Genomic DNA, 26,829 nt, shown 5'->3' on the forward strand with positions numbered 1-26,829 from the left:
AATCCACAGAGCGCTCCTGGGCCCTTGTTGGCCCCTTCCTGTCCCACTGTCCCAGCTCGAGGCAAGACGGGCCACAGTGGCTCTCCTGAGCCAAAAGGGTGCCCAGAACTGGGTGATCAATGCCAAGCGGGTGCTGCAGGGGCAGCAGTCAGGTCCCATTTGCCCCAGGATTCAGGTGCTGTTAGTGTGGCCAGCCTCTGTCCCTCCCTCTCTCCCCCGAAACTATGAGGCTCAGAGCATAGTGTTCACTCCTGTGTCAGAGACCCGCTGCCCCACAGGACCAGCTCTGTGACCTCCGGCAGGTCATTCAACCTCTCTGAGCCTCAGCTTCCTCATCTATGCAATGGGTATAGTGTGAGCATTAACTAAACTAACCCATGAAAACCACTGGGCAGAAGTCAGCACTCCCCAGGGAGGGCATTACCATGATGACCATTATCACTGACCCACGATGGATGTGCCAGCCAGAGGGGGAGAAGGAATATTCCCAGAAGCCAGTTGGTCCATTTATTGTCAGTGTGGTGAAAACCACCAAGTTAGCGGGAAGAGGAGGAGGAGGGCATTGTCCCCGAAGCTTCTGACTGATGTCTGGCTGCTAACATCGTCTGTTTGCCAGGGAGAGCCAAGCAGTGTCTGGGCACCCGAGGCAAGGTCTTCGGGAATATCCACAACCCCCGCCTTCCCTCAGCCAGGCTCCCCAGTCCCTGTGGCCAGCAGAGTGCTTTATTCTCCAAAGGTGGCAGCTGCTCCCTGCCCCCCACTTCCCTCCTTGTCCCAAGAGGGTGCACCATCCTATTCCCCACATCCCTACAAGGCAGCTCTGTGATTTCTCACTTTGGGACACTTTCCATGAACCTCAGCTCAGAGGCCATGCTGGGCTTCCTCCAGGGGGTAGCGAAGGCCAGGATTGTCACCTTGACTAAGTGCTTTGATGTGACTCCCCGCGTGCTGGGATGTGATCAGTGAGCCACAAAAACGGAGGGAGCTGCCAGAGCAGAGGTCCAGGGTACAGGATCAGCCACAGACCGCAGGTGATTCATCCCACGGGACATGTGGTCATGATGTATATGGACGGACTGTTGGGCCTGAATTTGATTGGCTTTGTTGTTCACAATATTGACAACTTCCTTCAGCCTCTAACCCGCCAGTGGTGAGCTTGTGCTCTCTGGATTATTCTCTGGGCATCAACCTGCAAAAGAGACCTGAGCCAGGGCCTCAGGATTCTCACCTGTGATTAGGAAAGCCCAGGCCCTACTGATGGGTGTGGTCAGAAACCCCTGATAAACTGGTAGGATCAGAGACCCATCTTTTTTTAAAGCCCCAAAGGAAGGAGAGAAAGAAGTTTGTGTGAGACGCTCTCTTCGTGTTTTCTTTCCCAAGTCTCCTGAGCAGAATTTTGTGAATCAAATTTGGATTTGAAAGTTTACCTTGGGACTTCCCTGGTGGCGCAGTGGTTAAGAATCCGCCTGCCAATGCAGGGGACACGGGTTCGAGCCCTGGTCCGGGAAGATCCCATATGCCGCGGAGCAACTAAGCCCGTGCGCCGCAACTACTGAGCCTGTGCCCTAGAGCCCGTGAGCCACAACTACTGAGCCCATGCACCACAACTACTGAGCCCACGCACCACAACTACTGAGCCCACGCTTCGCAACTACTGAAGCCCGTGTGCCTAAAGCCCATGCTCCGCAACAAGAGAAGCCACCGCAGTGAGAAGCCCATTGTACGGCAACGAAGGGTAGCCCCGCTCGCGGCAACTAGAGAAAGTCTGCGTGCAGCAACGAAGACCCAACACAGCCAAAAAAAGAAAAGAAAAAATTTACCATGACTTACTTGATTTCTCCTCTCCTCCCCCTGAAGAATGGAGTTTACATTTGCAAAGGGTGGTAAAGAATGAAGAGGCAGAAAATGTGACAGAGATGGATGTGGCCTGCAGTCCTCAATATTTACTCTCTGGCTCTTTACAGAACTTTGCAGATCCCTGATCTACATACTCAGGTTTTGTTTGCGGGGAGTAAAATGATGACTTAGGGCGGTGGTCCTCAAACCCAAGCGTGTAGCAGAATCACCTGGAGCTCTGGTTAAAATGCAGATTGCGGCCCCTCCCAGGGTTTCTGATGCAGTTGGTCTGGGGGAGAATTTGCGTTTCTAAGGAGTTCCCAGGTGACAATGCTGATCTGATGCCTCTGGTCCAGGGACCACACTTTGAAAACCAGTGCCTCAGGCATTCACCAAGGGCAGGCATCCTGTGGTCAGAACAGAGTTAAATAAATAACCAATCTCTTAAAGGTTTCTCAAATATGCCCATTTGAACCAGTCAGTAGGGTATTTTGTTGCAGAAAGATGCAGAAACGCTGGGTAGCAGCCTTATCCCCACACACTATTTCTAATTAGTAATGGATAATTGTCTTAGCTGTCGTGGCCCTTGATCGCCGATGTCAGTGCTCTGTGTTTGTCCAAAGACGTGTTAAATCTGGAGGTTTGGTGGTGTTCGTGTAGTACACAGACCGACCTTGGGCATTTACCATCTGTTCTTGGAAAAGGATGACTTTCTTACTAGTTGTGTGTCCTGGGCACATTACATTGACTGCTCTGGAATTTCTTTACCGGAAATATAGAGATAATAGAAGAACCTGTGATGTGGGGTTGTTGTGAGGATGAATACTTGTAAGGAGCTTAGAATAGTGTCTGTGCGTGCTAAGTACTATGCACGTGTTTATTAGACACACTTACATACACTTTTGCATGTTGGGGTCCCTGATAGGTGGCCTGGGGCAGCCCCGAACAGCACAGGTGAGAAAGAGAAACAGGCCCACGACGACGGCATCAGTAAATAACATGTTGCATCCTATTTGGACACTCTCGTTAAGCTTATAAATTGCTTCTCTCCAGGTAAAACTGGTTAGCATCGACGCGGCAGAAATAGCAGATGGCAACCCCTCTTTGGTTCTTGGGCTGATTTGGAACATAATCCTCTTCTTCCAGGTAAAATCATTTCTTTCCTATAACACACGGTAATGATCTCCAGCAACACAAGAGTGGAGCTGGATGGAGGGAGACAGTGAGATTTCGTTCCTAACAGATTTCGACTTTTCTGTTTCCTGGGAAAGAACTAGAAGAACCTGGTTGCTAAAGATTTTGAATTCCTGTGATTCTAAAAGTGATGTGAGCTCTGTTCTCCTCTTGGTACTTGAAGAGTTAAATATTTACTTCGAAAAGTAATTTTGTTCTAAAGTGTCACAAGAGCTGGGGAATACTTCCAACCAAAAATTGAACTTGGTAGAGTTACTTTCCTAAAATGACTTGTGTTCATCAGAGACGGTTAACGAGCCTGTACAAAGATAGCTCTAGGAAGAGGTGTGTGTGACAGGAAAGACCTTGTTTTTCCATCCTTAGCACCCTCAGCCCCTATCTGGAAATGCAGATTTTATAGAGCAAGGACAGGGTCTGTGGCTGGAGCATGAAGGGGATATTTCAAATTGTGCTCAAGTTCTTTTCCCTGAGTAGGAGGGAGTGAGCTGATGTTTTATCTTCTAAAATCCCCCTCTTTTGAAATAGAAAATCATGGCTCATTGCTTAATGGGTCTCCCAAGCATAAAAATGATCTGCACAGAGGCTCATGCTTACACTTCAGAGAAGAATGAGCTCAAACAAGGCTTGGAGACAATAGCCCTGAACTTGAAAAACCAAAGGCTCCCTCTGAGCCTCAGTTTCCACATCTGTGAAATGGTAGCAGTGGTCCAAATATGTGGTGAGCACCAAGAGATGCTACGTGGGAAAGCCCTTTGTCAGTTGTACAGTGTCATGTACAGACTTCAGTTACTGACGTTTGTTCTTCAACTCCCTGATAGACTGGAAACGTCCTGAAATGTGTAAAAAGTCCTTAACTCCACTCTGGATCGTCATTCATTTATTTGGTAAATGTCTAGTGAGCTTCTCCCACGGGCCAGGCTCTGAGCACACAAAGTCTTGCTCTCCTGACTTTCTGGTATCTCAGACAAGTCAGTCCCATGTTATAGAATTCTGTGGCGCAGGCCATGATCAGCATATGCACAGAGTGTTGTAAAAGCTCCAAGCTGGGGCAGCTATCTCAGAGGGGGCAGGGGGGAGGGGAAAACTTCCTGGATAAAGTGACACCAGAGCAGGGTATGAAAGGATGAGGAGGAGTTCGCTAGACCAGTGCCTCTCAGACTTTATTGTGCATACCAGTCACCTGGTATGGGGGTGGTATTGAAATGCAGAGTCTGATGTCGTAGGTCTGGGGCGGGGCCTGGGCTTCTGCATTTCTCACAGGCACCCCACGGCAAGAGCACATTTGGCGTAGCCAGGAGTTCAGTGTTGGAAGGGAGGGGCATCCTGGCAGCAGGACCTGGGCGAGCATAGGCGGTGGGGCTTGAAACAGCATGATGCACTCTGGGAGTGACGGCCATGAAAGGACAGGGTAAGGGTAGGTGGAGTCAGGTCAGCAAGACCTCATCTGCAGCCTCTGGCCAGAGCTAAAGAGACTCCAGGAAGAGATGGTTTTCCCTGCAAAGCATCATTGCACGCACCACAAGCCACAAGAAGCAGCCAGGCCATCATGAGTACTGCCCTGACACCTGACACACGACCCTCAGGAAGGGGTTTCTCCCGATCTGGAGAACCAGTCCTGCACAAGCTGGTCCCTCCAGCCGGGGTCCACGAGGGACCGTGCTGGGTCTGCCTCCGGGGTCTGAAACACCGTTTTCCTTCCAGATTAAAGAACTCACCGGCAACCTCAGCAGAAATTCTCCATCTTCCAGCCTGTCACCTGGCTCGGGGGGCACAGACTCAGACTCCTGCTTCCCACCCACGCCCACCGCAGAGAGGAGTGAGGTGATATCGGTGAAAGACCAGAGGAAGGCCATCAGGACACTGTTGACATGGGTGCAGAGGAAAACAAGGAAGTAAGCCGTGCGCCCTGTTCCCCAGCACCCCGTGCTGCTGCCAGGCAGGGGCAGGAGGGCTAAGAAAAGGGGCATCACCGTTTACTCAGTTATGTGCCTGGCGCTTCACATAGACTCTCAGAAAAGGGAGTTCTGTCAGTTTCTGTTTCTGCACACAAAACTGTACTCGCCCAATGTTTGGTTTGCAGAAAGCTGATGATAGAATTTGAATAGAAATCCCAGGGGTCTTCAACACATTAAATCCCAGTGTGGGGATGGCCCTTGGATCCTAATAACATGGACACATTTATTATTAAGCTTCTGGGTATCTTTCAGAGTCTGTACCTACTTAAAAACAAGTAACGATAAAGGCTGCAACCTATCAGAATCAGGTGTGACCCGTCCAAAACTGAGACAGCTGAACTGAAACCAAGTTCCTGGCCTTCTGTTTAACCCCTTCCAGACTGGGGAGACCCTGGTGAATCTCTTACCTTTCTAAGCTGCATCTGTAAGATGGTGACTTACCATTCACCCCCTTATGGGAGAGTTAGGGTTAAATGAAATCAACTCTGTGAAAGCACCTTGCAGAGTACCAGCACTTAGTAAGTGCTCAGCAACAGATCCTGGCTCCCCAGTGTATGCAAATAAAAGATGACAGGAAAAAATAAAAGATGAGAGAGAAGTTGGATCTTTGGGGTTTTGATTAAGGGGTTAAGCGTGATAGAGTTGATTAATGTGAGCAACCAGTAAATGGTATTTTAAAATAAATCAACCAAAAGTGAGCTCATTGCCAGGAGTTAGGGTGGCTATAACAGAGAGGAAGGGTCTTTGCGGGGAGTAGAACAGTCTGTATCGCCATTGCGGCACTGGTCACAGGAATGGCTGCTTGTGACAAAATGTCATGGCACTTACACCATCCCCGGGACACTGAAGCCAATGAAATCCTAATTCGGGCTGTGGTTTTAATAGCCCTGTACCCACGTCGGTGTCCTGGTTCTGCTAACACACGCCGGTAACGTAGGATGCTGCCGTTGAAAGAAGCTGGGTGAAGGGTCTACAGTGGCCCTTTGTACTGCTGTTGCAACTTCTTATGAATCTCAAATGATTTCTAAATAACAGGATTTTTTTACAAGAGAGTTCAGGGATCACAGTTGAGAGATTGACGGGGACGGATGTGGTCTCAAGGGACGGAGTCCAAAGGAAATTAGTGCCTGGCAGGATTATCTATCTTTGTCACTTTTAGTGTTATGATTTTATTTATATTAATCATGACATTAGCTATCCCTTAGTGAGTGGCTTTCATGTGCCATCTGCATTACACATTAGATCGTTCACGTGACGTGGCCGTTTTGGGGGATTCAACCTAATACTTGCCCGTGACAGCTGCCCTGTTTTATAAATGAGTTTGAGGCTTAGAAGGTCTGTGACTCAAGGCCACAGCACCGGAAGCACGGAGGGGCAGCCGGAGTGTGAACTTGGGTCTTTCGGACTCCATTTTTATTACACAACGCGTCTGTTTGCTGCATTTTGAACATCACTGATAAAAGGAACAGTGTATAAAATGACTCCTTCATATATATATGTGTATAAATATATATATATCTGGGAACTGGGAAACACAAGGTCCTATTATGTCTCCTCGTGTGACGTCCACCTTCCTATCCTGTTTGTCTGGAAATGGAAATACCGATGGTTCAGTGCAGCTATCCCGATCCTCAGGGCCTGGGGCATGTTGGCCTCCCCAGGTCAGCAGCTCCCAGCCCCTCTCGGAGGCCAGCGAGGCATCCCCTAGTCTGCTTACTGACCTGCACTGAGGCTGCTGCTTTTCCTCAGGTATGGCGTGGCGGTGCAGGACTTTGCAGGCAGCTGGAGAAGCGGGCTGGCTTTCCTGGCAGTGATCAAGGCCATCGACCCCAGCCTGGTCGACATGAAGCTGGCGCTAGAAGACTCCATGCGGGAAAATCTAGAGAAGGCTTTCAGCATCGCTCACGACGCCCTTCACATCCCCAGGCTCCTGGAGCCAGAAGGTAGATGTGGTTCTTTCTCTTTCTCTTTCTTCGTAATAATTTTTTTTTTCTCCATGTATGTAACACCTGCCGTCCAATCTGGAGAATACAGAAACATCTAATGAAGTCATTTTTATGTCTCCTGTATTCCTGCCACTGAGATCATTTTCCCAGTATTTTTCCTTACATCTAATTACAATTTTTTTTCCTAATTGGGATCATTCAGTGTATGTACGGTTTTGTATCTTACTTTTTTTAAACCTAACGTTATAATTGTGACATAAGTATTTTGCATGCTGACAGGAGGTCTTCCTTACGTATTTTTATTGGCTGCATAATGGTCCATTTAGTGGGTGCACCAAAATTTACTTAGCTCTTTACTACTGGTGGACATCGAGGTTGTTTCAGAATAGTCATGTTTATATATAACGCTGCAATGAACATCTTATTGGTTAAAGCTCAGTGTGCCTCTCAGATTATTTCCTCTAGGACCAGGTCCCGGCAGCGGAATGACAACAGCTAGAAAGTACACACCTTTTTAGGGCACTTGGTTATCTCTGTCAAATCGCCTTCCATGTGGATTAGGCTAATTTAGGGCTCCCTCTGGCAGCGTGTGAGGGTCCCAGCTCAACAGACTCGCTGATGGGGCGGGCAGCGAGCTGGCTGCCGGCAGGGAGGGACTAAGGCAGTTAGGGAATAACAGAATATTGGGTACAAGGAGAGCTGGATTCTTCATTCCAGCTTCTCTGCTCATCAGCCGCTTGTGAGGCTTCACTCAAATCATTCCCCTTCTCTGGGCCTAGATTTACTGAACTGTACAATAAAGAGAAAAAACCTCCCTGGTCTGTGGGATCCTTCGCCATCAAGCACCCCAAGATCCCATGTAAAAACCGCATGTTCTTGTTGGTGGGAATGTAATGGTGCAGCTCTTACGGAAAACTGTGTGGAGGTTCCTCAAAAAATTAAAAATAGACAATCATGTGATCCAGCAAACCTGCTACTGAATATATATCCAAAGGAAATGAAATTTAAAAACAAAACAAACAAAAAAATACAACCTCAGGAATTCCCTGGCAGTCTAGTGGTTAAGACTCAGTGCTTTCATTGCTGTGGGCCTGAGTTTGATCCCTGGTCAGGGAACCAAGATCCCACAAGACGCACTGCATGGCCCAAAACCCCCCAAAAACAAAAAAAAGCCCCCCAAAAAACCAAAAAAAACAACAACAAAGGAAGTGAAATTGCAATCTTGAAGAAATATCTGCACACCAGTGTTCACTGCAGCATTACTCACAATAGGCAAAGCATGTAACACCCGACGCGTCCATCAGTGGATGAAGAGATAAAGAAAATGCTGTGTGTATGTACAATGGAATATTATTCAGCCATGAAAAAAGAAAGAAATCCTGCCATTTACCACAACACGAATGAACCTGGAGGACATTATGCTGAGTGAAGTAAGCCAGGCACAGAAAGACAAATACTACATGATCTCACTTATACGTGGAATCTAAAAAAGCCAAACCCATAGAACCAGAGAGTATAATGGTGGTTACCAGGGGCTCGGGGCTGGGGGTGGGGTGGGAAAAGTAGGGAAATGTACAAACTTTCACTATAAGATGAATGAGTTCTGCAGAGTCTAACATACAGTATGGTGACTGTAGCTAATAATACTGTATCGCGTACTAGAAATTTGCTAAGAGAGTAGATCTTGAGGTTTCGCAGCACACCAAAAAAACCCAAAAAACAAAAAAGGTAACTCTGTGAGGTGATGGATGTGTGAATTAACTTGATTGTGGGAATTATTTCACAATGTATATGTATGTCAAACCATCATGTTGTATGCCTTAAATATATACAATTTTCATTTGTCAATTATACCTCAGTAAAGCTGGAAAACAATTTTTTAATTACAAACGTTTTAAATAAATAAAATAAAAACTGTGTTTTGCATGTCCTTCTAACTCCTGTGTCTCTCTTAACAGACATCATGGTTGACACGCCAGACGAGCAGTCCATCGTGACTTACGTGGCTCAGTTTCTAGAACATTTCCCGGAGTTGGAAGCCGTATGTCTGTTTTCCTTACCTATAATTCAGAAACCATACATTTCCAGCAGCTGGCCATCACATGAAGCTCGGGGTTCGGGCTGTGTTGTTCTGTGTGACAGCCGTAAGGATCAAAACTCAATCTCAAGTGCCTTGAGCGTTGCTTTGCCACTTTTTCATTTCAAAATCATAGATAACGTGTATGACATTTAAAAGCAGAGTGGGAAGTTAGGCACACCTCTTACAAACCTCTTCCCATCCCAAACTTTATTAAGGTTAGAAGAGATGCCCACTTGTAATATGAATCAGCTACTTGATTTTCTTTTTTTAAAAATTAATTAATTAATTAGTTTTTGGCTGTGTTGGGTCTTCGTTTCTGTGCGAGGGCTTTCTCCAGTTGCGGCGAGCGGGGGCCACTCTTCATCGTGGTGCATGGGCCTCTCACCGTCGCGGCCTCTCTTGTTGCGGAGCACAGGCTCCAGACGCGCAGGCTCAGTAGTTGTGGCTCATGGGCCTAGTTGCTCCGCGGCATGTGGGATCTTCCCAGACCAGGGCTCGAACCCGTGTCCCCTGCGTTGGCAGGCAGATTCTCAACCACTGAGCCACCAGGGAAGCCCTGCTACTTGATTTTCTAGACGTCAGATGGAACATTTTAGCAGTCTACCAGATTTTATCAGAATGTGAAAAATTCTAATAGACAATGACCATTCAAAAGCATGCCTTTTTATTTTCAGAATCTGAGTATACTTGGTGACAGATTTTTTTTGGAGCAGAATCAGACCTTTTAGAAGTTGTCATGGCTCTGTTGAACCTCCAGCCAACCCATGCATACGCCCAAGATGGTAGTAACAATGATCACAGGGATAACGACAGTCCTTTATTGAATTTATTGGAAACCTGCTGAACACCTACTGCTGGCTCAGGGGAACTTAGCAATAAACAAGATGGATGAGGTCCCTGACCTTTTGTAGCTTTGTTCTAATAGAGAAAACAGTTGACAAGTCAGCAAACACGTCATCATTTCAGGTAGTTAGACGTACTAGACAAAAAAGAAAAAAGCATAACGAGCTAATACTTGCAGGGAGAATGGGCTGCTCTTTTAGCTGGAGGCTTGTCAGGTAACCATCCCTTGTGTCTCTGGGCTGACTGCCACCTCTGCGATTCCACTTGACTTGGTATCATTATTTTCATTTTGTAGAAGAGGAAACAGATACTCGAAGAGGCTTAAAGAGCTCTCCAGGGTTGCCCAGCTACCAAGTGCAGAGCTGGGGTTTGATCCCAGTTCTCTGCGGTTGCAAAGTTCAGGCTTTTAGATTCCTTACAACATATGCTGAAACTGAGACCCCATTTTGCATAGCTCAGGAGAGCCAGACTGGGTCTTCCCCAGGATGTGGCTTTCATTCCAGTCCCTACCTATGTGTGTGTTTCCCATCTGTTTCTGGCCCACAGATCACTTTCCAGGGTGCTTTAGAAGCAGGCATTCCATGGGCTGGAATGTCAGTTTTTCCACTTGAAGCTGTGTGACCTTGAGCTGCTTACTTAACCTCTCTGATACATGTCCGTATGAGATGCCATCTGTAAAATGGAAAGATGACCCACATTAGAGAGTTACGTGAAGAATAAATAGATACATAAAGTACTTACTCCTGTGCGTGGCACAGCAGTTGATGCCCAGAAAATGGTGGTGATATTATTTTGTAATTTAATCTTCATAGGCCATTACTAAATTCTGAAATACTAGGCACCAGGGCTTTTATTAGCCCTGAGCTCTTAAGCTGTAGGCAGAGTTTAAAATTAACTAAAATTTATGATATTTGTGTGAGTCAAGGTCACGGCTGGGCTTCAGCAGATCTGACACTTGCATCTCCCCAGTGCTGGGGTCAGAGACTAAGGCTGGGGCAAGAGAGATTGAACGAGATATGATACCTGGAATAGGTCATCCTGACTCATGGAACACAGTACCTCACCACAGAACAGTCCATTTACATCCCCAGGGGAATACAGATGAGCCATCCCAGCTAATCTAGACTCCCATTAAACCACTGTTTTTTTTAAGCTTAACAATTCAGCTGAGTTTAGTACATTTCAGTAAACATTCATTAAGCCCTGACCACATACCAGACACTGTGCCTGGCTTTATGGCCCGACATATGGTTTATTTGGGTAAACGTACCATGTGCACTTGCAAAGAATGTGTCTTGTGCAGTAAAAGCGTTGACAGTCTTTAAATATCAATTAGGTTGAGTTGGTTAATATGCTGTTCTAATATCCTATAGACATACTGACTTTTTTTATTGCTTTTCCTTTCAATGAGTGTGAGGGAGAAAAGTTAAAAATCTCTGACTTATGATTGTGGATTTGTTGCTCTTCTTAGTTCTGTCAGGTTTTGCTTTATGTATGTGGAAGCTCTGCCATACATGTAGAAACATTTAGGACTGTTGTCTCTTCCTGATGACATCATTTTATTTTTATTTTTATTTATTTTTAATTAATTAATTAATTAATTCACTTTTGGCTGTGTTGGGTCTTCGTTTCTGTGCGAGGGCTTTCTCCAGTTGCGGCGAGCGGGGGCCACTCTTCATCGCGGTGCGCGGGCCTCTCACTATCGTGGCCTCCCTTGTTGTGGAGCACAGGCTCCAGACGCGCAGGCTCAGCAATTGTGGCTCACGGGCCTAGTTGCTCCGCGGCATGTGGGATCCTCCCAGACCAGGGCTTGAACCCGCATTGGCAGGCAGATTCTCAACCACTGCGCCACCAGGGAAGCCCTATTTTTATTTATTTTTGTCTTGTAGTATCCTTTGTCTGACAGGAATATAGCCATACCAACTTTCTTATGATTAGTGTTTGTGTGATACATCTTTTTCCATCTTTCTCCTTTCAGAGTATGCTTATGTTTAAAGCACGTCTCTTGCAAATAGTATAGAGTTGGGTCTTGTTTTTTATCCATTCTGACAAGAATTAGTGTGTCATTTTATTAGTGTATTTTTTTTACCATTTACTTCATGTAATCTACCATCTTGATTGTTGTTTTTTATTGGTCCTATCTGTTCTATGCTCCTTTGTCCTTCCTTTCTAACTTTTTTTCTGATTATTCAATTACTTTTTTGGTTTCCATTTTATCTCCTCTGTTGGCTTTAAAACAACATCTCCTTGTTTTATCTTTTTAGTAGTTTTCCTAGGGGTTATAATATTCATCTTGAACATAACTCAGTCTACTACGGATTACTATAATACAACATTAAATAAAATGCATATTTATATATTTTTATATATGCAACTATTTCATTCCACTCACCTCTTCTCCATTCCTTTGTGCTTTTATTGTCACTGACTTTTTTCTGCATATGTTTTAATCCTCAATGCTCTGTTATTATTTGTGCTTTAAACAGGAGACTTTTTAAGACAACTTTTAAAATAGTCTTTTATATTGGCCGTACATTTACCATTTCAGGTACTTTTCTTTCCCCCCTTCAGCTCCAGGCTTTCATCTGTGATCCTTTCCTTCAGCCTGAGGAAAAACCTTTGTATTTCTTGTAGTATAGGTTAAGCAGTTATTTTAGACTCTTTATTTACTAGTTCTAACCCCAAGTTATCTTTGGGTCTACTTCTAATGACTATTGTTTCTCCTGATTATGGGTCTCTTCTCTTGCTTATTTGTGTCTTAAATTTTTTTATTTTATGCCAAATCTGGTGTATAAAAGAGCAGTACAGTTGAGGTAGATGACATTTTTCCCCCAGAGAATATAGCCCTTTCCCAAACAAGGACCTATAATGAGGAGCTGATCATTTTGACCTTCTCAGGAGTTGATAAGGGTTCTGTTGCAGTTTTATTTAATTTCAGCCCTCCAGTTTCAAGTAATTGTATAATGAAGTCAATCCACTCTCCCTACCAGTGCATTGGGAGCCAAGCTCTGCAGTACCACCGAGATTGCTCTCTGCTTTTCAGCCCTGCTCTCAGCTGCTGCATCTTTTTGTTTCTAACTGAAGTGTAGTTGATTTACAATGTTATGTTAGTTTCTGGCGTACAGCAAAGTGATCCAGTTACATACATATATTCTTTTTCATATTCTTTGTCATTATGGATACAAGATATTGAATATAGTTCCCTGTGCTATACAATAAGTCCTTGTTGGTTATCTATTTTACATATAGTAGTGTGTATATATTTACCCCAGACTCCTAATTTATCCCTCCCTTGCCTTTCCCCTTTGGTAACCATAAGTTTGTTTTCTATGTCTGTGGGTCTGTTTCTGTTTTGTAAATAAGTTCATTTGTATCATATTTTAGATTCCATGTATAAATGATATCGTATGATATTTGTCTTTGTCTGTCTGCCTTACTTCACTTAGTACGATAATCTCTATGTCCATCCATGTTGCTGTCAATGGCGTTATTTCATTCTTTTTTATGGCTGAGTAATATTCCATTTGTGTGTGTGTGTGTGTGTGTGTGTGTGTGTGTGTGTCTCTGTGTCTGTGTGTCTGTGTGGGTATATATATATATATATATATATGTACACCACATCTTCTTTATCCATTCCTCTGTTGGTGGACACTTAGGTTGCTTCCATGTCTTGGCTATTGTGAATAATTCAGCTGCATCTCACTTAGCAAAAGTCCCTGTGTGGGAGAATTAGTATATGAAGAGAACTAGTTTTGTGCTTGGGCCCCTTCTAGATTCAATCTCTCACGCCGGCCCACACAATCAATAAATATCTAGCTGATCTTTCCTTATCTCGGATGCGTTTGCTCTCCTGTCCATGCCCAGACTAGGCAGCGGCCCACAGGTATGAAGTCACTGACAATCTCTGCTCACCTAGGAAGGGCTCATCCTTCTCCAGAGTTCAGTTCATTGATGTGTCTTTGCAGCCATAGCTTTAAAAAAACACATTCTTTTTAACTTTGGTGTTCTCACATTTCAGCAGGAACAGTAGTCATTTGCCAGTCTACATCTGCATCAGAACACTTCCATTCCTTCTGAAGTGCTTTTTCCACTTTGGTTTTTGTGTTTTGAGAGGGGACGCTGCGTGGCACTTAGACGCTCTGCTGATTTCACGTTGCCCTGTATTTCTTGGCAGGAGGATTTTGCGGATTCCGACAAAGAAGCCCCTATTGAATCCACCTTCGTTCGCATCAGAGAAACCCCTTCTGAACAAGAGAGCACCGTCTTCCTTCTGACTGAGAACGGGGAGCGTGCCTACACCGTCAACCACGAAACGAGCCACCCTCCACCCTCCAAAGTCTTCATCTGTGACAAGCCTGAGGACGTGAAGGAACCCTGCGTTACCAGCCCGGAGCTGGCAGACATCTCCTCTAAGTTCATGCACCAGATTGTTGACCAGGTTCTCCAAGGGACCCCAGGGAATATCAACAGCACCAGCGAGCTGGCTCCAGAATCTTCCATCTTATCATCCACAAAGGACAACCAGAGGTCCAACTCTCTGCCAATCAAGAAAACTGTGCACTTTGAAGCTGACACCTACAAGGATGCCTCCTGCAGTAGAGACCCTTTCTACAGTCCAGACCTTCGCTTCGAAGGAAGCCCAAGAGAGACCAAGGAGTCGTCCAGGCAGGACGGACAGGTCTTGGCAGCTGAGGTTGCTGAAGAAACACTGACACAGGAGGCCCCAGAGATCCTGGAAGCAGCCTCCAGTGAGGCCCCCAGCGACGTGTCTTCGGTGGATGGTAAGGTCAGTCATCCTCCGACTTCCCAGACCTCTCCCTCCTGGAATGGGGCGTCGGAGAGGGCAGCTAGCCCAGGGGAAGAGGGCCGTTCCCCCTCATCCCTGGGAGAGGATACCATTGTGGCCGATTCCATGGAGATCAAGGTTAAGCTGCTGACTGTAGAAGCTATGGATAAGGAAGACTCTTTCGAAGGCATACCATTAAAAGCCTCGAAATTTAACAGTGACCTCGTAGATTTTCCCTCCACCAGCCAGGCTTTCCACGAGGTTCCTTCGCCTCATGAGAAAACACCTGCCGAGGAGGAGGTGTCAGAGGATCGTGCTGAGAAGTTGGGTAAAAGAAGAGGTAAATCTACGCACAGGAAGACAGGTTTGGATGAGCCCCCCGTGAAGCCCAACCAGCAAGAACCTCACAAGGACCCTGGTCCAGAAGACCAAGGCTATTCTTTGGCCCCTGAGGAGGCACCAGTGGATAAAAAGCCAGAAGTGTATGAAAAGGCCAAGCACAAGTCCCCCCGGCGCCGTCGGGACGAGGAGGAAGGGGAAGCCGAGGGCCCACGGGGCCTTGGGGGAGAATTGCCTTCCAATCCACCAAGCAGCAGCGTCAGCTTGGAGACCCTCCACAGCCCCAGCGAAGAAAGCCTGGATTTCAAGCCGTCTCCACCGCTCTCCAGGATCTCCATCATCCCCCATGACCTTTTCTACTACCCGCATTATGAGATTCCCCTGGCTGCGGTTTTGGAGGCTTATGCAGAAGGCGTGGAGGATTTGAAAAACGAAGAAGTGGACCTCGAAGAGCCAGAGGGGTATCTGCTGGACCTGGGGGCCAGGGAGGAGGAGGCCGAGGAGGCCGAGGCCTCCCAGAGCAGCTGCAGCTTCCGCTGGCTGGGCAAGGACCACCCCCAGGCCAGCATCGCGGAGGATGCCAGACCAGCCTCGGAACCCACTCCCCCATCCCCGCAGGAGGACCACCAGCCAAGGGAGGCCGCAGAGAGTGTCCCCGTGCAGGGCCATCAGGTACTTGACTGCGGGTTCGGGAACGCTGAGTGGGGAATTGTGTGCTTCTCCTAAGCTCGGCTTCTTCCTCCATAAAATAGATAAAAGCAGCTTCCCTCAGGCATCCCAGGTCCAGAATTGAAGGAGACACTCACTCAGGCTCAGGCAAGGTCAGGGTTAGCACCCGAGAGGAACACTTGTCAATTTTGCACCCTGGGTGCCTCGCTGGCCTCCCCCTAGTCTGGGCCCTGCCCACAGGCTGCCAAAGAGATCAGATGAGGTCATGCTGGAGGTGCTTGAGGGTCCAGCATAGCAGTAGCAGAAATCATTTTAAGTAGTAATCGCAGCTCTACCTAGCAGGCACTTAGTGAACTTTACCGCCCGCCCCGCAGCAGCCTGGGAAAACCAAGCTAGACCTCACACTGGACTCCAGCCTTGATTTTTAAAGGCCTTTTGCCTGTTGAGCGCTATTGTTTGGCTCCTGTGGTTAGAAGTGGGTTGTGTCAACAGGGCAAGGTGGATGCGCACTTCTGAGCCGGAGCAGCTGGGCACGTGCTCCTCTGCCACCTCGTGTCTCCATGTCATCTGGCCCAGCAGCTTCAGAGGGGCCCCCCCAGAGTGAGCAGTGAGAGGGTGTGGGGAACCCTGACTGCAAGTCCCTCTGGGTCCCCCTCCCCGCCCTCCCCTCCGGACAAGCCCACCTCCTCCCTGCCTCCCAGCCTGCCCCTGGGCTTTGCTGGAGCCGGTCCCCCATCTGGACGCCCTTCCCCACACTTGGCTTGGCGAGCACTTACTCATCTTCAAAGCCCAATGCCAATAGCAGCCCCTCCCGGGAGCCTGCCCAGCCCCTCTCCAGGCAGAGCGGTCACTCTTCCATCTAGAGTGATAACATTCTCGACGGTTCTCTAGTGGACTGCTGCTGCTTTCGCGGGTTGTGATTTTTCTCTCCTGGGAGAGAGTGAGCATTTGTGTATTAATCTCTGGGCTCCAGAGGCCAGCCTGACAGGAAACAAGGTGCATTGCATGACAGTTTGGGGTATCAGGGGAGGGCAGGTAAATTAAACCCTGAGGTGATGGAAAGTCAGGACAGGACCCAGCGGAGGCCCAGCGGTACCCGGAGGGGTGAGAAAGCCTTGCCCTGGGGAGGCTGCAGGAGAAGGGGAATCTGAGTAGCCTTAAAAGACGTTTAGGATTTAGATGGGCCAGAAGCGGTAGCATCATTTATGGGTTTGCCAACTCCAGGCGGTGGGGAGTAGCTGCCCGAGCACGGGGAGCAGAGTTCTCTGGCACTGACAGTCCAGAAGCCACGTGTGCCCGGACCTGTCCTTTGGTGCCGAACACCCACTCTCTGTCCGTCTTCGGCTGGAGAAGAGGGCTGGGCGGCTCCATACGTGCGAGAGACCTGCCTGCCACCTTCCCCTTCTGCCCAGGGGAAAGGAACCTCGTCCTGTCCTCCTGCCCCTAGCCCTCTGTCTGCTGTCTGTCAGAGCAGGCTTGTCCTGTGGGAGACCGGAAGATCCGGCGGGGTGAGAAATGCCCCTCAGCGACATCAGGTCTCGGGGTCCCCAGGTTGGGGGGGTGACAACAGCAACTGGGGTGATTCTCTGGATTATTACAGGCCAAAAGCTCTTTTAGAACAAAAGAAAGGGGCCTGGGGTTGGGGAGAGCCTGAGGTGCCTTTCTGCCCCTCTGTGTGACTTAGAATGGCTAATGAGCGCCTGAGTTCCCCTCCCCCAGTGATGGAGTGCGACCTGTGGGCACGCAGATGAGGCACTTCATTCTCTTCTGCTCTCCTTCCGAAAGCAGGCTGCGCACCTGTGTGTGGCCAGAATGTGGACAGGTGATTTGGGACGGGGTTGGAAGAACCCTGGGCTGGGAGTGGGATCGGGAGACCTAGGCTTGAATCCGTCTTACACTGAGCTGGAGGGGGAGGGCTTGCGTTTCTCGGGTCCAGTGTGGGAGCGATACTGGCGCCGCCCGCATCTCTCAGCTCTGATCTGCTTCCTCTGGCGCTCACCTGTCTGACGAGCAGGTGCCCACTGCTCCCAAGCACACCTTGCCATTGGCTCCCGAGTGTAGCCCTAGCCCGGATCCCCGTGAGTGAGCAGGGGCGGGGGAGGGGAAGGGGTGCAGCCCAGGATGACTTGCCTCCAGGCAGAGAAGATGACAGGGGGTGGAGAATTTCTCTGATACCTGGCCCTTCTTTAAAAAGAAAAGAGAAAACTATCTTCTAAATAGACTAGAAAATGGCAAGCTCTGCTTCTAGTCTTTAAGAAAATAAGCCCTCTCCTCATTTCACCTTTCAGAAAAGGTAGCATTTGCTCATTGATGATGGAGGAGCAACTGGCCTTTCAGATTGCTGAGAGCGGTTTTAATTTCTGCAGGGAGCTTTGTTCTCCTGGGCTGCACGGCCTGGCCACTCTGATCCTCTTATTGGGACACCTGTTGAGCAGGTTTTTCCAGCCCCTGTGAGAATTCTTGAGAGGTGCTGCCAGCAATTCTCACGCTTCTCGATTTCACGTGGGAGTGTCGCTGGTGGGTTTCAGAGTGCCTGGGGTTGGGGGTGGAGGTCAAAGAATCTTCCTTATCACATGAATGCTACAAAGGTGGCACTACCATCCACCTTCGGCCAAAAGCACAGTGAAGATTCATCTCTCCAAACACAGGAGCCACCTTCACACCCCTTGGCCCACCTGGCCTCTAGGATTTGTTCCTCTGTTTAAGTGGATGATGGTTGTGTGAAGGGTCCAACCATTGTCCACTGTGAGGGACATCCTTTATAGGAAGCACTGTGGTATAGTGGGAAGAGGCTGATAATCATTATACCCATTTGACAGACAAGGAAACCAAGGATCAGAGAGATAGTCAGTTGCTCAAGGTCAGATAGCTGACTTAGCCAGGATTTGAAACCAGGTCTTACTGACTGTAAAACCCACGCTGTTTTTGATCCATCAGTCTGGAGCATTTGGAACTCTGCACAGGGAGCAGGAGTTCGGGTGGGCTTCTCCTCCATGGCGGGCCGTGCTGGAAGGAACCCATGGAAGAGGCAGGATTGGAAGGGGCGCCCTAGCTGGGCCTCGGAGTCAAGGTGGAGCAGGGCGCTGCCGGGTGGTGTCACACACTCAACATCTCAGCATAAAATTCTGATTTGTGTTTGGTTGTCTTGTCCTTCAGTCCCAGGAACTTCCAAACTCGGAAAACTTAGCAAACCCATTAGAAGAAAAGGTAATGGAAGAACCGATCAGCAGTAAAAAAAAGGAAAAAAGAAAACATGTGGACCACGTAGAAAGTTCAATATTTATAGCACCCGGAACTGTTCGCTCCTCAGATGACCTGGAAGAAGACACCCGTGACCACAAAGTCCTTTCCAGGTATTTTATTAACGACTTCTCACCCCAGAGCCTGAGCTGGGAAGCTACTCTCTGAACTCATCCCATTTCCAGTTTCTGATTGGATGGGGGACGCAAGGGTGGGGCTGGACAGCAGGGAAAACAGATTCAGGCAAAGTCCTCGTTCTTCACACCTGGGCTCCCCCCTCTCCGGCCCCCAGCCAATATCAGACCTGCCCGTAATCAGCAAAACCAGAAGGACTTTGCCTTCTCTCCTCACTCCAAGTAGCTCTGGGTGGAAACCGGCAGTGAGCAGAGAGGTGGCTGAACCGTAGGTAGGGGTCGGGTATGAAAAGTAATAGCCTTGGAGACTCTGCCGGCCGTCTCTGGCCCCTGATAACCTCCGGTCAGGCTAGGTAGAGACCAAACTTAGCTGTTTATAAGCATCTTACAGGATCAGAAGGGAGGCACTGCATATGCGTGGAGGGGACCATTTATCACTGTCGCATGGAAACTGGACTTTAGTATGACCGCTTCACCCACGAGTTTGGGTCCAAGGCAGTAAGGATGGTCGATTTACCACAGGGGAGGAGGAGGCAGGGAGGATGGTGAGCTAGAAGTGCTAGGAGCTTGTGGCACACATCTGCTCTGTCACTCTGAGGCCACTGGGTGGTCCGGATTTGTCCCGGGGAAAATATGTAGCTGCTGAATGTCAGAAGACCCTGGTCTCTCCCCATTATCACTCATCATCACAACGATCACCATTTACCAGCCCTTATGTATGAGGCATTTCCCATACATTTGTTCATCAATTCTTGTGGGCACCCCGATAGGCAGGTAGGTGGGATTGTGCCTCATTGGGAAACTTGGGGGGTACCTCCCAGCTTAGGAGATGGCGGAGCTGGGGTCTTGGACCCAGACCTGTCAGATGCCACGGTCCATGTTCCTTCTGTGACCCTGCGTTGCCTGTGCTGGGTGAGCCATGCTGGATGCAAAGGGAAATTATTGAGCTAAGCATTGGGGGAGTGAGTGGGGAAGCCCATACAGGGAGAGCCGGAGGAGAGGCCGGCCGATGCCCTGCTTCCCACCTGCCCTCCTCTTGGCTCCCATGCTGAGCTGTGGGGGGACAAAGGGAGAGCAGACGGGACCCCGGGGGAGCAGGCTCAAGGCACCACGGAAGGCTGCTGCCCCCTTAGCCCGTGACTCCCAGAGTCCTTCTCCCTGCCCTTGGCTGTGACTAGCCAGCAGACATCTATGTCTCAGGTGCCGCTGGACCCGACCCCGCTCTAAGTGCAGATGAGCACTTCCTGGCAAGTGGTCCAGGGCTGTCATCTACTCAACCACAACTCAGGAGGGGCCACTGGTCATTTGCCAGACTGCCCCGCTTCTCCCTAAGTAGGTCAATCCTCACCAGTCTTTGAGCGGTCACTATGTGATGGAGACATGGGGACTTCGGAAGAGGTCCGCCATGGCTCTGCCCTCCAGGGTCGCCCAGCTGGAGGGAGAGGAGACGTGCTCCATCTGTCCTGCTGGGACTGGGTGGGCACCTAAGGTGTGAGAGTCAAATGAGGTTTCACGGTGAGACCTCAGAGGCAGGCGGAGAGGGTCAGGGCAGCCTAGGCGCTGAGATGTCATTTGAATTCCGCCTAGAGGGATGAGTGGGATTTGGGTTTGGGAGAGGGAAGCAGGGGACTTTCCAATGGAAGAAACAGCCTGAGGAACAGCTGGCATGTAGCAGGCACCTCAGGTAATATTTGTTGAATGCGAGGGGGCACGGGAGGAGAGACCAGGGGGCATGGTGGGGCAGAGCAAGTGAATTGGGTGCGTGCTGCTTCGGAAGGACCAGCAAAACCTGCCCCGGTGAAGATGGGACCGTGGGGGAGGGATATGGAAAAGTAAACTGATATTTCGGCGTTTGTGGGCGTGAGGCCTGGCTGACCTTTCAGTGCAAAGGTTTTACTCTGATCTCCCAGTTCCTCCATCCCATCTCACTTCAGGCGAAGCTGTAACTATTATGAAGCATTTTAGCCGAGGTAGAAGCTACATGCCAGAAATAATCGGAGAGCATAGAGGGGCGCTCATGCCCATGAATGAATGCGCACCCCGGCGCCCGTCCTGTGCTCACGGCCATCTCACCCGCCCTCCCCGTTTTCAGAGAGGTCATTGCTTGGCCGAGACTATGGAATGGGACAGAGCCCCGGCATCTCTTCCCAGGGAAGGCACAGGTTGTTTTCCTGGCTCTCAGTCACCCCCTTGGCTTCCCGTTGGTCTCAGCAGAAAGGTCGCTGGTCCAGAGCCTGCAGGACCCCACCCCTCATGGCCTGTCCCCCAGCCTCATCTCCGTCCACCCTCGGTCACCCTCTCCCCCATCCCTAGCACACTAAGCACCCTGGCCTTAGTTGAGGTCCTGGAATGCCCCCCCAACATAAGTTCCTTCATCCTTGAGGACCCTCTGTCCCCTGCCTGCTCCCTTGGGTCTCAGCTCCACTACCACTTCCTCCAAGCAGCCTTCTTGGATTCTTCCAGGCTGTTTTTGATTCCCCTTTCTGTGTTCTCATAGCCTCTGTTCTTTTTCTCCGCAGCATTGATCAAAGCAATAATTTCCATAATCATTTATGGAAGGATGTATTTATCACCTGCTCTTCCCCTAGACATGTGAGCCAGCTCCCTGGAGGCGGGGAGGGCACACCAGCATACCCCAGCATTTAGCTCGGCACCTGCCTTATAGTCGGCATTCAAAGAACAAAAGCTCTTTGCGGGGAATGATAAGTGAATGGCTGTGCTCTCAGTCCGCGGCAGGCTCCTGGCGGAGCGCGTCCTCAGCACCTCGCTCGGGGCCGCACACAGTAGCCTCCTCATCATGCTTGCTGAAAGAGTGACGTTCAGGATGCAAGCGTGAATACGTCTCATATTGATTTTACTGTAAGACAAAAACCACCTTCAAGAAAGCATACTGAAAAAAAAGAGGGAGAGGGAAAAATGAGATTCCCCCCCCCACCAAGGATGAGCTTTTTTACTAGAAAACATTACAAATACGTGGTCTGGGGTGGGGGGAGTGGAGAGTGGTCCTGCGTTTCCAGGACCACTTGTTGAGTTGACTCTTATGGACACTGTTGGGTTCCAGGCACCAGTGTCTATTTTTTTTCTTTGTAGGTGCATTTTGTTTCATTTCTGTGCTGTGATACCAGCCAGGAAAAACTAGCACAGGCTTTGGATTAAGGAAAAGGACTGAAGTTTCCCTAGGCCTAGCCCCGCCCCTGGCATGTAGTAGGTGCTCAAAACCTGTTAGCTGGAAACGTGCCCCAGGAAAGGGAAGAGCTTGGGGATGTCTGGAGGACAGCCATGGGCGGGAACAACAAGGCTGCCAATGATGGGAATAAACTCGTGGGTCAGGTGCCTCTTTCCTGGACCCCATAATGCCACATAGTAGGTCTGCCTTGAGGAAACTGACATGACTGTCTCTGTATCAGGCCCATCCACATGCAACACCTCTTTCTCCTGTGGAGCAATAAGACAGGGCCATTTTGACCTGCAGTAGGCTAGTATCCCCGCCAGCTCCATGAAGTAGGTAGGGTGGGAATGATGAGCCATTTCACAGATAAGGAAAACTGATCAGGGATGTAAATATTTGACCAAGGTTGCCAGTTAATCAACCAGGAGCCAGGATGACAGCCCAGGCCTCTTGTTGGGTATCTTTTTGCCTTAGCCCTGAGTGAGCCAGCTTTATTAGAAGATCAGAGAAACACATCAGCCTCAAAGATATAGTCAGAAAATTAGCCTCCTCGTGTATGAAAGGAAAAGAGGTGGTCCACCCAAGAGCGAGGCAGTCAGCAGCATTGGGCACAGCAAGGAGCACTGCAAAGGGAGTCCGGGTCCCAGGTCTCAGCCCAGGTCTGACCTTAGCTTGCAGAGGACATCTGGTGAGTCCCAAGACTTCGGGATACTTAGAAAAAGAGATCCCTTCCTGCCCCAAGATCCTATGATTTTTAAGAATATGTGGTCTGCTTTCTATTTGAAATTCTTTCTCACTGTTTTCTTTTTATTTTTTCTTGTCGCCGAGGGCTCAGTGTGTCCCTTTCACATCATCCTGCCGTTTGTAAGCACACTCCACCCCGGGGGGGTCTACTGGTACCATGTCTCATTTCCGTCACTAGGTCAGAAATCAGAGCTTGCCTACATCCACACGTGGCAGCCTCGGGATGGAGGCAGCAAGAAGTTCTTGGTGGCACCAATTCAAAACGTGTGTTTATTTTGCAGGACAAGTCACAGTGACTCCAGCATTTACATTCGACGACATGCTAATAGGTCTTTGGAATCGGTTAGTATGTGAATTTCATCTTCTTTCATCCGGCCCCTGCTCATCAATTCCTTTCCATCCTTCCTCCTCCCCAGCCCAGAGCTTTGAAATGACTGACGTGCAACAGCTATGCTTTGGGATAGAAGACAAGCAAATTGAAACCTTGTCCCTAAGCATAGTCCAATCAGATGTGCAGTTTGGGCAATAGGGGATGTAAATAAAGTGATGATTTTAAAGCCCAAAGGCATCTTTGTCATAACAAACGCATCCAAGACCCCACCCCTGCACACGCATCCAGAAAGATCACGTTCAAAGACAGAGGTGCCACATAAGCAGAGGATTCGCTTTGTCTTCGCAACCACTTAGCTGTGGATGTGTTGGGACCCAAAGCCCTGGGATCCACAGCTTGCCCTGATCCAGGTTGTTATGGGGGAGGGGACCCTTCCATCCGCCCGTGGGAATAACGTAGAATAATACTGCATAGTCATTTTACTTCGGAACTAGATGTTTGCAAGATTGAGAAAATCATGGCATGCTCGACTTTGTATGTTTAAAATCATTTCATTTTCTGTTTCAGAGATTTCATCTTTACTAATTGGGTTGCGGGGTTTTGTTTATAAATTTCACTGTAGGAACATTTTAACTATGCTCAGTTGAGGAACGCAGCAGATCTGGATGACAGAAGAAACCGAATGCTAACCAGGTAGGTGGCAGTACTCCAAGCTTGGTGGGGCTTAAAAGGATATTTTTTCTTTAATTATGCAGCCTACCTTCTGGGGGTGGCTATTCTCCAACGAGGCTGTGTTGGATAACAGTATTAATAGTCTGGGCTCATGAAAGAAAATATCCGTTCCGGAAAAAATGAATGGAAATTGAATATGAGTGGGAGGGGAAAGTAGATATGAATTCATGTTGATGGGCAGGGCATGGTTCAGAAAATGACTCGGTTTAAAGACAGGTCTGGGTCATGAGCCTGTAGCTGTATTTAGATGACACAGTGGTATAAGCTGGCCCTCTGAGGCAGAGCCAGGCGGAAGAGGTGGGGACGGGATACTGTGTGTGTTCTAAACGCTGTAGCCCCTGACAACTGTGTTCATTCTGTGTCGCCACTGCAGGTACAGTACTCAGAAGCTCACTGAGCTGATTTTACAGTTTTATGGCATCAGAACAGACATGAAGAGGGAATGCAAACATGCCAGGATGTCTATGAAAGTATTTCTTACTGTTGGAGAACTAAATGACCTAGACTAAGCGTGTCGAATTGCTGTAACACCGCCCATTTAGAGCATAGGCAGGCAGAGAAATCTAAAACTCTGACAACTCTGAGATGCCCCTATCTCTGTTAAAGTTATTGAATTACTTAATTTAATTGATTTTTTTTTAGTATTTGCCATGGGTTGAATTAGCTTGGAAGGACTTAGATTATTGGAATGGAAAGACCTTGTCTGAAAATTGTCCAACACCCAGGAGTGTAATCTTTACAGGTCCACCTGTCTGGCTACTAAAAAAAGAGGCAAGATTTGTTTCCCTCCCCTGCCATAAAATGGAAATATTAATTCACCTTTTCCACCAGCCTTGACATCCTCATAGGAAAATAGTACTTTTAGCTTTTATGAGATAGAGTCTTTGAAAATTGAACCCGCAAGGTTGAGAAGTGCAGTCGTGTTTTCCATGCTTTTGAGCATTTATTACCCTTGCAATAAAAATATACAGTTTAAAATTTCTCTAAAAACAGTTTTAAGAAGGAGAAAGGAATTCTGTCCGTTGTCTGTTATCTGCGTGGGAATCGCTCAGTTTCCAGACCAGGGCAAAGGTTTAATCCCCTCTTGGCCTGGCCTTTCATTGTATCAGGAGATGGTCTAGGGAGAAGGAGGTAGTTTTCGCTTCTCATAATCTCCATCACCCTGATGACCTTGAGAAGCCCCAAATGACCCTGAGAAGCTTACACTCTAGGTTCTACAAATGCAGCTGCAAGCAGAGGCCCCCACGCCCAACTGCAATCAGATTATGGCTTCTGACCCTTTCCTGTCACCACCACACAATCCCCTTCTGGGCTTTCTCCACCAGGCAAAACTAAAATGTCACTTTAGCACTACCTTCTGTTAAAATAAGAGAAGAAAGATACATCTGACCAAAAGCTGGTAACCTGGTAATTATTTGCAAGGTTAGATTCCAAAAACAAAAACAAAACCTTGGTGGTACAGAGGTGTGTCTTTTTGTTGCTGATGGCTGTTTTTAAATGATCTGTCATCAGGGAACCTCCATTTCTTTCTTTAGATTCCTTAGGAAGTCCCCTCTATTCCTAGGGAAGGACAAAGAGCCATCAGCTTCTAACTCTGCGTTAAGGGCACTGTGATGTAAGGGAAAGCATCCTGGACTGGGTGTAGACCTGGCCCAGGTCCCAGCTGTATCACAAAGTCACTGTTTGGCCTTGAGCAAGCCCCCCTCCCACCCCCTCTCCATGAGGCTCAGTTTGCCCATCTGCAGAATGGGGCCAACAGCTCCTCCCTCTTGGCGCTGTGAAGATGAACTGAGTGGGTTTGAAAGCTCAAAGCACCCCGGGACCCAGCCCTCCGCCTGGGTCTGCACCTCACTGGGAAGCCCTCAGCTCTCCAGTTGGGCAGTGAGGCTGGAGTACAGGGAGGGAGGGGGCTCCACTGGGCTGGGGACCCACTTGTGACTGCCTTGGTGTGTCTCCCCTCCTGCAGGAAGGCCAACAACTCAGGCGAAGCCAAGCTGCAAGAGATCCACAGCCCACAGAGTGACTCGCTGATGCAGTTCGTCCAGCAGCCAGACGTGATGTACTTTATCCTCTTCCTCTGGCTCCTGGTTTATTGCCTGCTGCTCTTCCCCCAGCTGGACATCAACAGACTCTGATGCGTGCGTCTGCATAATAAAAAGACAGGATCCTGGCCAGGGGCGGGCAGTCTCCTTACTTCCTTTTACTGCCTGTTCTGGATGGGGCACTTCTGCAGATGGTGGAGGACCTCCGAGGAAAGTTAGACTCCCTCTCTCCACTTTTCTTTTTCACGTTTCCTTTTTCTCCTGTGAGTCCTAAGCACGCTTTTCTCTTTGGCTATGGACTCAACGCTCACGTGTGTGGCCAGATCCTTGGGTGGGGTTTGTTTGAGTGCCTTGCTCTGTCAGGTATTAAGCTTTGTTATTAATACTCATAACTGGGCCTTAGCTCGCCCCACGTGCTGGTTTTTAAGGTCCCAGATGGACTTGAGTTTCTTGCCTCCCGATGAGAAATAGGATGGATGCCTCAGGGAGACCCCCACTGGGAAGAAAACTGCCCTACTTTCCTCCGAGAGGGGAGTCTGAGTGAAGGTGCTGGGGGTCCACGCACCTGTTGTGGTCTGGTGATTGGTCGTTTTCTTTGGGGGGATATCAGAGCAGCACAAAGCTGCCGGGTCCAGCAAAGGGCGTCCATGAACGGCAAAATTCGAGGAAAGTGAAGGCTAGGTCGTGAGCTGCAGTGCACACTTGTTCACCCTCGTTTTCTTTTTTGTGGGGGGCATGCATTTCAATTTTGCTTTTGCATTGATTGAACTGAGGTAAAGCTGTGATTTT

At 48.6% G+C, this 26,829-nt stretch overlaps 1 protein-coding gene across 1 annotated transcript in view; it reads left to right on the forward strand.

Moving 5' to 3' along the window:
- Window positions 1–26,170, forward strand: part of CLMN (calmin) — a 113,241-nt gene extending 87,071 nt beyond the window's left edge. The window contains exons 5-13 of the mRNA XM_068541093.1: window positions 2,890–2,982; window positions 4,732–4,922; window positions 6,735–6,928; window positions 8,890–8,972; window positions 14,029–15,651; window positions 18,805–19,001; window positions 23,217–23,277; window positions 23,889–23,959; window positions 25,965–26,170. Coding sequence (XP_068397194.1) covers window positions 2,890–2,982; window positions 4,732–4,922; window positions 6,735–6,928; window positions 8,890–8,972; window positions 14,029–15,651; window positions 18,805–19,001; window positions 23,217–23,277; window positions 23,889–23,959; window positions 25,965–26,133 — 2,682 coding nt within the window. The 3' untranslated portion in view covers window positions 26,134–26,170. The remainder of the gene's footprint in view (window positions 1–2,889; window positions 2,983–4,731; window positions 4,923–6,734; window positions 6,929–8,889; window positions 8,973–14,028; window positions 15,652–18,804; window positions 19,002–23,216; window positions 23,278–23,888; window positions 23,960–25,964) is intronic.
- Window positions 26,171–26,829: the final 659 nt, after the last annotated feature.

This window comes from Eschrichtius robustus, chromosome 1 (genome assembly GCF_028021215.1).
Source record: "Eschrichtius robustus isolate mEscRob2 chromosome 1, mEscRob2.pri, whole genome shotgun sequence".
In the NCBI taxonomy this organism is placed as follows: domain Eukaryota; kingdom Metazoa; phylum Chordata; class Mammalia; order Artiodactyla; family Eschrichtiidae; genus Eschrichtius; species Eschrichtius robustus.